Genomic DNA, 11,582 nt, shown 5'->3' with positions numbered 1-11,582 from the left:
ACTGTCTACACCAGGGTTTCCAGATTCTCCTGGCTCTGTCTCCCATTGCCACAGACACATTGAGATCACAGATGCATGTGCCACTTTGTGTTTAGCCTTTACATGGGTACTGGAGAATTGAATCAGACAAGCAGGCTTGAAAGCAAGCACCTTTAACTGCTGGCCATCTTCCTAGCCCCTCTATAATTATTGTCTCTATCATTTCCATATATCTCTCAAGAAAATGTTACATCTGTTTTTTTTTTTCTGTAGACAATCATGTATATCCTAAATTAAAGAAAGTTGATTTTTTTTTTTTTTCGAGGTAGGGTCTCACTCTAGCTCAAACTGACCTGGAATTCACTATAGTGTCTCAGGGTGGCCTCGAACTCATGGCGATCCTCCTACCTCTGCCTCCCAAGTGCTGGGATTAAAGGCGTGCGCCACCACGCCCGGCAGAAAGTTGATTTTTAACAGAAATTTTATGTGTGTGTGTGTGTGTGAGAGAGAGAGAGAGAAAGAGAGAGAGAGAGAGAGAGAGAGAGAGAGAGAGAGAGAGAGAGAGAAAGAATTGGTGTTCCAGGGCCTCCAGCCACTACAATTGAACTTCAGACCTGTGTGCCACCTTGTGAACATGAGTGACTTTGTGCCCATGCAGTGTTCTGTGCATCTGGCTTACATGGTTTCTAGTGAGTTGAACCCAGGTCCTTAGGCCTTAACTACTAAATTCCAATGTCATTCTTCACAAAAATAGGAAAAAATCTTAAAATTCATATATAAGAACTTAAATAGCCAAAACCACTCTGAGCAACAAGAATAAAACTGAAGGTATCGCTCTTTCTGACATCTAGCTATACTACAGAGATATAGAAACCGAGACAACGTGACACTGTCACCAAAGCAGACATGTTGACCAATGGAACAGAATAGAGGAACCAGATTCAAATTCACACAGATACAGACATCTGATTTTTTTTTTCTTTTTTAGAGAGACAGACAGAAAGAGAGAATTGGTGTGCCAGAGCCTCAGCCACTGAACTCGAACTGCAGACGCTTGCTCCATCTAGTGGGCATGTGTGCCTTACACCTGCCTCACCTTTGTGCATCTGGTCAATGTGGGGTCTGTAGAGTCAAACGTGGGTCCTTAGACTTCGCAGGAGAGCACCTTAACTGGTAAGCTATCTTTCCAGACCCAGACAGCTGATATTTGAGAAAGATGCCAAAAACCTTCTTGGACAAAAGACAGCTTCTTCAAAAGATGATGCTGGCTAAATTTACACGCACAAGGGGGCGCATGCATCTGGAGTTCGTTTGCAGAGGCTGGAAGCCCTGGCGTGCCCATTCTCTCTCCCTCTCCCTCTATCTGTCTTTCTCTCTGTGTGTGTCACTCTCAAATAAATAAAAAAAAATTAAAAAAAAAAGATGATGCTGGCTAAATTTAATATCCTTATGTAGAAGAATGAAATTAGATCTCTATCTCTCACCCTGTGTGAAAATCAACTCATAATGGATCGAAGACCTTAATGTCATACCTGAAATTCTGAAACCAATAGAGAAAAATAAACAGGGAAAACACTACAAGATATTGGCATAGGTGACAATTCTCTCAGTAGGACCCAAGTTGTTCAGGAAATAATACCAACAGTTGACAACTTGGGTTTCATGAAATTAAAAGGCTTCTGCATAGCAGAGAAACAACTGAGTAAAGAGACATCCATCCAAGAGAGAGAGAGAGAGAGAGAGAGAGAGAGAGAGAGAGAGAGAGAGAGAGAGAATCTTTCTCATCTGACAGAGGATTAATATAAAAATATATTTTAAAAACCTCAAAGACATTAAATTAGGTTTGGAGAGATGGACAGCTGTTAACGACACTTTCTTGCAGAGACTGATGGCCCAGGTTTGATTCCCTAGTACCCATGTGAAGCCACATGCACAAAGTGCTTCATGTGTCTGGAGGCCCCTGCTTCTCAAGTAAATAAGTATTACTCATGCAAACTCAGAATTCACACAAACACAGAAAGACAAGCGCTGCACATTCTCACTCATCTGTGGTTCCTAGCCTTGAATAGCTTAGGATGCTAGCATACCTGACAAGCAAATTGAGGGCCAGAAGATAGGGATGGAAGAATGAGAGGTAGGTGGATGGGAGGTTGGGAGGAAATAAACACAAAACTACACCCAAAATGAACTAGTTCCGTAGAAACCTTTCTGCTTGATACTAAACCAAAAGACATAACCCTCTATAGGAGTATGGAAGATCATTTGTAAGAAGGGTCCTGGAGAGGGTGGGATGAAGTCTAACCTTAAAACATTTGGCTCTGGCCTATAACCCCCAGTACCAGAAATCTGTTGCTACTCACATTGAGTTCCTGATCAGTAGACCTGTGATGTCCCCAAAACAAGACAGGCTTCTGTCAAAGCACTTGATTACCTGCATGAGGTAAAAGGCAATGTCTTATTGCTGAAGACGCCACATGCTGCTGACACAGAACACCAAAAGACCATATGGAATCCAGAAGGGAGCCGGTCTCCAGATTGTTAGCTTGTTTAGTGCTAGAAAGCACTACATGAGCTACTGGGGGAAAATGACAACAGTATTGTGGGCAAGCAGGGGTCACAGCAATTTGAAAGCAACCAGCCTGACAAGACGTACACACCTGCGCAGTGGGGGCACACAGCCTTGGTAGGTAACCAATTGCTTTCTGACTGGCACTTCCACTAACCTTTGGCCAAAAAAGGGGTTCCACCCATCAAAACTTCTCTAAATTAACAATGTTTATCCCACTTAACCTATGCTGACTTTATCCTCTGTTGGAGAATTTGCTCCTCTTTTACAGAAGGTATGGAGACCTGAGGAGATAAACCTTAATCTCTAGGCCATCTCTCCAGCCCTGAAATATATTTTTTTAACAAAAAAATCAAAAAGGAAGGAAGGCTGAAGCAAATTACAGATATCCTATCCTGTGCCTCTTCATTCTCCTGAGAAGCCCGTGTGGCACGATCTCCAGGGCCTGTCTCTGAGCGCAAGGAGACGCTGCCTCATCCTCCAGCCCCTTCCTACCTTCTTGAGGGCCATGTAGAAACTGGGATAGGCTTCCAGGCAAGATCACCAACAAAACTAAGCACATATTTTTAGCATCCATAAAAGTTTTTTTTTTTTTTTAATCTAGAAATTTGATGAAACCATTGAAGGGGAAATCCTAGGGCTTCTTACCTTTTTGTGCAAAAATGTTCCATTTGATACCATTTTCTTTTTTTTTGAATTTTTATTACCATTTTCCATGATTATAAAAAAATATCCCATGGTAATTCCCTTCCTCTTCCCCCCACTTTCCCCTTTGAAATTCCATTCTCCATCATATTACCTCCCCATCACAAACCATTTTCATTTTGAGTTATGTAGGGAAGGAGATTAGAAGTTTTTCATTAATCATAAGTACTAACAACCTGGCTCTGATTTCAGCTGATTACCTACAGGTGAAGATGCCTATGAATTAGCACTTGAATTTTATTTTTATTTCATACACTGCGTGTGCGCAGTGTGTATGTGTGTGTGTACGTGTGTGTGTAGTATAGGTGTATGGTGTGGTGTATGTGATGTGTGTGGTGAGTGGTGTCCTTTTTATTTCATACACTGTATGTGTGTGTGTGTACTGTGCGCATGTGTATAGTGTGTGGGTGTAATTGTGTGTATGTGTGTAGTGTGTGTGTCATGTATGTCTATGGTGTGGCATATGTGGTATGTGAGATGAGTGGTGTATGCATCTGTGTAGGCGGATATGCTTGTCCTGTGTGGACACATGCAGAGCTTTGAGTGTCCTTCTCATTGTCCATCCTTATGTTTTCTCCCTGAGCTGAGTCTCTTCCTCAACCCAGAGCTTCCATCCATTATGGAGATCCTGCAATACTCTTGTCTCTGCTCTGAGTGGATTGGAGTTGCAGATGTGTGTGGGTGGTTATATCCGGATTTTTATCTGGGCCCTGGGGAGTTGAACTTGGGCCCAAGAAACCTTCATACTTAATCAGGAAGAGCTCTTATCTACTGAGCCATCTCCTGACCTTATTTCATCCACTTGTCTGTCGGTCTACTTTGTTTCCGAGACCAGTCATGTGTGGGTGACAGCACATGAGACAGGGGCAGTTAAGCCTTAAGTTCTCCAAGGAGCAGGTTGGACCCCTCAGTAATGGGGGTTAAATCTCATCGTTTGTTTCTAAGCCTCCTAGAATAGTAGGGAATCAGAGAAAAGCTACTTTTTATTGGGACCACTGAATTTAATTGCAGAAAAGGGTACTGGACAATATTGTTTCAAGTGTAGCAATGACACTTTAAAAAATTAAATAAGCATAAACAGTATCATATATACTGGAAGAATGAAATTGATTTGGTGGATGGGAAAGACAACGTGAGGACTTCCATGGTACCGAGGAAGATGCCCTGTGAGTTTCCTCCCAACATGTGGCATAGCCGTGTGGAAACACCGAAACTCTCCTCCCTGAATTCTGCATCTTTTCCCTCTATTTTCCAGGCTGTATCCATCCCACATCTAATATCAAACCATCACCAAGTTGTCGGCCCTGTTTGTGGCTTCTTGTCACAGCAGGTCATGGAAAACTCCGCTGAAGTGCAGGACTGCTAGCTGACATGTGGATAGCCACCTTGGACATAGCCATGGTTTTTCTTGCCAGGTGGTAGGACAGGGTGAGATAGTTGGTTGAGCATGCTGCCAGACACCAACACCACAGTTGTTCCTTAGCTGTTGAACACATTAGCTTTTGAAAAAGGCCAGGTTCACTCCAGCTGGCCGTGCCCCAGCCTTGTCTAGCTTAGCATGTGAACCCTTTCCCCCACCTTGGACATAGCCCCTTCTATCTTGCTGCTTCTCAGGACACGGTTCTACCTCTATGTCCCTAATAAAGCACTTTATTGTTTTTGCCATCCCGAATTGGTCTGCATCTTTCTCTTGACACCTTCCTGCTTTAGTAGTTCTTTTTTTTTTTTTTTAAATTTTTTATTTATTTATTTGAGAGCGACAGACACAGAGAGAAAGGCAGATAGAGGAAGAGAGAGAGAATGGGTGCACCAGGGCTTCCAGCCTCTGCAAACGAACTCCAGATGTGTGCGCCCCCTTGTGCATCTGGCTAACGTGGGACCTGGGGAACCGCGCCTCGAACCGGGGTCCTTAGGCTTCACAGGCAAGCACTTAACCGCTAAGCCATCTCTCCAGCCCATTTAGTAGTTCTTATATGACAGAACTGGAGTTGTGAAACAAGGGATAAAGCATTGCCTTTTCCAGAACACCCCTCCCCTCACTGTAGATCTCAGCCAATGGAGAAGACTTCAGTTTATTCATACCTGTTACAGTCAGGTTCGCATTGCTGGTAGAAATCACCTGTCCAAGAGCAACTTGTGGGGAGAAAGGTTTGTTTTGGCTTACAGGGTCGAGGGAGAATCTCCATGATGGCAGGGAAAATGATGGCATGAGCAGAGGGTGGACATCACCCCTTGGCCAACATAAGGTGGACAATAGCAACAGGAGAGTGTGCCAGGCACTAGCAAGGGGACACTGGCTATAACACCCATAAGTCCATCCCCACCAATACATTGCCTCCAGGAGGTGTTAATTCCCAAATCTCCATCATCTGGGAGCCTAGCATTCAGAGCACCTAAGTTTATGGGGACACGTGAATCACACTACCACACCACCTCTCATCATTCGTCCCATTCTCTCCTGCAATAAGGACTCGCCATCCCAATCTCCTGCTTCATAAGCTTTGCCTTTAGTTATTAAGCGGTCAATTTGAAAGTGCATTTCTCTTCTTCTTATTGAAAATTTCATTTTTCAATATCTGACATATTTTCTGTTACTGTTGGTGCAGTAAACATTTTCCAGTGATTAGATTTGCTCTTGCCTACAAAGGAGGTAGGTTTTTTCCCACTAGATCCTTGGCTTGGGACTTGAGTAAAAGACTGTCCTTGAAATATCTTAAGTTTTATTTTCCCATATTATAAAATATTATATTCTTTCTCTCTCTGTGCCCCCTCTCTTATATTCTCTCTTCCTCTCTTCCTTTCTCTCTCTTTCTCTCTTTCTTCCTTCCTTCCTTCTTTCCTTCCTTTCTTTCTTTCTCTCTGTTTCTTTCTCTCTCTCAATTTTTAAAAAAATTATTATTTATTTATTTGACAGAGAAAGGGGGGGAGAGGGGAATAGGTGCGCCAGGGCCTCCAGCCACTGCAAACAAACTCCAGATGTGTGCACCCCCCTGTGCATCTGGTTAATGTGGGTCCTGGGGAATTGAACCTTGGTCCTTTGGCTTTGCAGGCAGATGCCTTCACCGCTAAGCCAATTTCCAGCCCTGTTTCTCTATTTTTAAAAAATATATACTTTATTTATTTATTTGAGAGAAAGAGGCAGAGAGAGAGAATGGGCACACTAGAGCCTCCAGCCACTGCAAAGGAACTGCAGATGCATGTGCCCTCTTGGGCATCTGGCTTAAGTGGGTCTTGGAGAATCAAATCTGGATCCTTTGGCTTTGCATGCAAATGCCTTAACCACTAAGCCATCTCTTCAGCACCTCCTTTTCCTTCTCTCTATCTCTCTCCACTCCTCCCTTCTTGTTCCATGAACTATATTTTGAAGGCTTTTCTTCTTCATTTAGAACAACACACAAAGATTGGCCATACCTTCTTTTAATAGTTTCCCTCTAACACACACAAGTGTGTGTGTGTGTGTGTATATAATACATATTCTTGTGTAGGAACTCAACAAATTAAACCTTTATTGCCTTCCTTGAAATTCATATTTCTAGACAATCAGGAAATTGAAATAAAAACATTATAAGGCTAATGAGACTCAGACAGTAAAGACGGCTCACAGTGAAGGTTTATCTCCTATTATGTGATGGTTGCCATTTTCTACTGAGCTGCCAGAAAGACCAGGCAGACAGGGGAGTAGGAGAGAGGGCAAGGACTTTTGCACGGAATTCACAGACAATTTAGCTATAGTAATTGCTTAGCATACTTAACTCATAAAGGCCCTACAGTTACTACATTGAGTCAATTACTATTATGGTTTATCTAAGTGGCTCCCAGAAGACCCACATTTAAGGTTTGGCCATTAGCTTGCTACTATTTGAAGTGGGGAAGCCTTTACGGGTAGATCTTAATGGGAAATATCAGCTATCTCATTAAAGATTTCCCTAAAAGACTACAAGACACTTGTCTTTCTCAGGTTCCTGGCTGCCAGCCAAGAGGAGGGCAGCCACTCGGTCCTGCTCTGCCATCCCGTGCCTCCTCACCACAAGTCCAAGCCACATGGACTGAAAGCTCTGAATCCGAGTCAGAATAAGTCTTTCCTCTTTGTAAGTTGATTAAACTCAGGTGTTGTTCTTTTTCATAACAATGGAAAGCTGACCTGCACACTTTATCTAGTCCTCTAACATCTAGAGTTTGGTTGCCATGGCTTCAGGCTTAGAAAAGCATCCCAGGAAAGTGTTGCGGGATACCCATAGAATAATAATTTTTATTTTGTCTAAAGCCCTCAGATTTGTGCTGTGGTGTACATTTCATATCCTATCCTTTTTAACACATTATTTTATCTTTCTAGTTATGAATTTATAAAATTTTTACTTACTAAAAACCTGTTCACAAAGAAGCAAGTGATAGTTAACACTGGTTAGTGGCATCACCCTCACATCCATTACGGAAGGCAAGAACAGCTGAGGAGGATGAGTATTTGCAAGAATGTTATGTTATCCAGCCTTTTTGATAGTATCATCTTTGAGGGCCCTTAAGCCAGGAATCAGAAACTCTACTAGTGCCTTTTGCAAAAGAGCATCTTTCTGAACGCACCCCTGAGCTCTGGGCTCCGAAAGGCATATATAAATGGGTCGATGACCGCGTTACACATGATCAACATGCCGTTTACCTGGAATAGAGACATGTAGCAAGTGCAGTACGGGTTATTGGGGCAGAAGGTCATTAAGAGGACATGGAGAAGAAAGGGGGCCCAACAAAAAATGAAGACTCCAAGAAGGATGGTCAGGGTAATGGCTCCTTTCATGTTGGCTCGAGACAGGGTAGAGATCTTCCTAGCATGGGAGCGGGCCAGTAAGAACATGTGAATGTAGAGGCACAGGATGAAGATCAACATCAGAGGGAAGAGCGATGTGAAGGCGAGCACCGTGGGGACATGGTGGGAGAAGATGACCACGGCAATGCCACTCCCCGTGCAGAAGGTCCAGATAAGCGTCAGGGTGATGATGGCGCGGCGCATGGTCACGATGGTGTGGTACTGCAGGGCATGGAAGATGGTTATGTAACGGTCAGCGGCAATCACAGACAGGCTGAAGACGGAGCCTAGCAAAGACAGGATGAACATGGAGTCGATAATGTCATCTGCTGTGGTTTCAAAGTGGCCACGGGGCTTGAGGTAACCCATGTTTCTGAACATAATCAGGACATTCTCCACGATCTTATACAGGCTGCCCAGCATGTCAGAAATGGCCAAACTGCAGATGAAAAAGTACACGGGAGACTGGAGATTCTTGTTCTTAATCACAGCCAGGAGCACAATCAAGTTCTCCAGAACTCCGACAATGGAGATTGTGAAAAATATTTCTTCCGGCAAAACCACCCGTGGACAATCTGAATTGTTTCTCTGTGTGTCGTTGATGACTTCATATGGATCTATAATGTGCTTCATTTTTCCTGCTCGGGATCAAGATGGGATGTTACTTGGACTTGACAGAAATTGTGATTGCTTCGTTAGGATGTTTTCCTCAGTGCCTAGATCTAAGATGAAAAGAGAATATATAAAAATATGTATCACAAAGGACCCCAAAATAATAACCAGTTGTATTAGCTTTAACAAAACTATATCCTTCATGAAATATAATTGTGTGATAATTTAAAAAACTTTTTAGGGCTGAAGCGATGGATTATCAGTTAAGGTGCTTGCCTGCAAAGCCAAAAGACCCAGGTTCGATTCCTCAGGACCCACATAAGTCAGATGCACAAGGTAGCACATGTGTCTGGAGTTTGTTTTCAGAGGCTAGAGGCCCTGGTGTGCTCATTCTCTCTCAACCTTTCTTTCTCTCTTTCTGCCTTTTTCCTCTCTAAAGAAATAAAGAATAAAAAAAATGAAATATGATGGTCTTATGTAGGTAGTGTCAGGCTGTGTGAAGTCATGGATATCCAGGCCATTTTGTGTCCAGAGGAACACATTGTAAGGAGTCCTACCCTAATAAGAGGAAAAGATCATGACATCAAAATAAAAGAAAGACTGATTGAGAGGGGGAGGGGATATGATGGAAAGTGGAGTTTCAAAAGGGAAAGTGGGGGAATACAATGAGATATTGTTTATAATCATGGAAGTTGTCAATAAAAATACATAAATAAATAAAATTAAATATGAAAAAAAACTTCAATGGTCCCTCATCTTGGTCACTTTGTGAGACATATTTCCAGGGGAAACTTTGACCCTTGAGATAAAAATAAAGCTGGCTTTGCCTGGTGGCCCTCATGAATGCAGTTACGTGTGATAGATCAGGGTGAATGTCAGCAGTGCTCCTGAATGGGAGAGGGAAGGGGAAGGAAACACATGGGTAGGAACAGGAAAACACTCTTCTCCAACTTGGATGTGCATGTGGAGGCCAGTGGAAAACTAGTGCTTTACCTCTCTGGTTCCGTTCACATGTTTTTTCTAAACAGGCCTTCTCTTTGGCCTTGAGCTTGCCAATTAGACTACTAGCCTGGCTGGCCAGTGCGCCTCAGAGGTCTGCCTGTCTCTGCCTTCTCAGGACTGGAAGCGTGTGCCACTCTGTCCAGACTTTTTTAAAGGTGGGTTCTGGGGATCTGTCTCAAGTCTTCATGCTTGCACAGCAAGCACGTTATGGACTGAACCATCTCCACAATCCTGGTGAGATTGTTTTGATCCTTTCTTGTCATTAATTATCTTCCCGGAACAAAGCTTGATCCCTACAGTCTGAGGGATGATGGCAAACATGTTGATGAGCCATTGTAAAACATGACCACAGAGTGTAAGGTATTACTTCCTTTTCAAAAACTCTCAGAAGGCAGGTGGAGTGATGTGCCCTTGTAGTCCCAGATTACTCAGGAAGCTTCCATGTGAGGATCACTAGAGCCCAGGATTTCAATAGCAACCTGGCCATCACAGAGAATCTGTCTAAAAAAAAAAGGAAGGAAGGAAAACATGCCATAGATTCTTTTCTGTCCTACATGTGACTCTGAGATTCCAGCCCTAAATGGACATGTTTGTCATGCCCACCACAGCTCAGGAAATATTGTGGAAGAGGTGATGGAAAGAATGTGAGATCGAGAAGATGGGGAGAATTGCTTTGGAACACTGACTTCTGGACATGAAGTGGCCATTGCACTCATGATATTAAAGTGGCTGTTGTTACTTGCACAATATTGGGTCCATCAACATGTTGTCTTGAATGATGGAGGAAGCCAGAATAAATAGGCTTCAAACTAGAGGAACTAGTTGGGAAAGAGTTATATGAAAGAAATATGGGGAAGGCAAAAGAAAATAATGGAAAAAGATTGTGATCAAAGTACTTTAGGTACATATATAAAATTTTTCATGAAATGCGGGCTAGAAAGATGGCTTAGCAGTTAAGGTGTTTGCCTGCGGAGCCTGAGGACTCCTAATCTCCAGGTGACGCCAAAGCTTGGTGGTGAGGCAAGCATGCAATGTCGCACGTGCACACAAGAGGGCGCATGCGTCTGGAGTTTGTTCACAGTGGCTGAAGGTCCTGGTGTGCCCAGTCTTTTTCCCTCTCTCTCTCTTTCCCTTTTTCTCTCTCTCTCTCTCTCAAAACAAATAAATAAACAAACAAATAAGATGTTAAAAATATAATGCAACAAAGAGACTCAGTAACAGAAGTGAAAAGTCCAAGTCTGCTCTCTTATTTCACTATAAAATTGTTAGTGCAGAGAAGTGACACACTTTTTCTGGGAAAAGAGTTGGATAAGATCCAAGAATGGAACTGATGTTCACTGCAGGGATTACCCGAGAGGCATTCAATTTGATCACTAACCATCTAGTCTGAGGTGCTAGTTAGCCTCTGGGGGAATTCATACAATCACCAATGATATCCAATCATCTGTTTTTCATTTTTCCTTTTCCAAATTCATCTGATATTCTTGGAAGAGAAATCTAAGGAAAAGAGATGGATATGTGTGTGTAGGTCTGTGGGAGATAGAGAAAAGGGGAGGGAGAGAGAACAGATGATATTAAGATCCAACTATGGTTATTTATTTATTATTTATTTGAGAGAGAGAGAGAGAGAGAAAGAGAGAGAGATAGGAGAAAGAATGGGCCAACCAGGATCTCTAGCCACTGCTAATGAACTCCAGATGTATGTGCTACTCTGTGCATTCTGGTTTACATGGGTACCGGGGCATCGAACCTGGATCCTTAGGCTTTGCAGGGAAGTGCCTTAATTGCTAAGCCTTCTCTCCAGCCCCAAACTATAGTTTTATTTTCGTTAGGAAAAGTATGTGGATATTATCACAGAATTACCTTTCCTGTAAAAGCATGTTGCAATTTTTGCAAATTAGTGAAATAAGACAGCAGTCT

At 42.8% G+C, this 11,582-nt stretch overlaps 1 protein-coding gene across 1 annotated transcript; it reads right to left on the bottom strand.

Annotated features, from left to right (window-relative positions):
- Positions 1-7,790: 7,790 nt before the first annotated feature.
- Positions 7,791-8,681, bottom strand: LOC123458493 (adrenocorticotropic hormone receptor-like). Its single transcript, XM_045142544.1, has one exon. The coding sequence runs from the start codon at positions 8,679-8,681 to the stop codon at positions 7,791-7,793; it is 891 nt and encodes a 296-aa protein (XP_044998479.1).
- Positions 8,682-11,582: the final 2,901 nt, after the last annotated feature.

Source organism: Jaculus jaculus, chromosome 2 (assembly GCF_020740685.1).
Source record: "Jaculus jaculus isolate mJacJac1 chromosome 2, mJacJac1.mat.Y.cur, whole genome shotgun sequence".
In the NCBI taxonomy this organism is placed as follows: Eukaryota; Metazoa; Chordata; class Mammalia; order Rodentia; family Dipodidae; genus Jaculus; species Jaculus jaculus.
The sequence above is the reverse complement of the archived record's forward strand: the minus strand, read 5'-3'. Positions and strand labels throughout refer to the sequence as shown.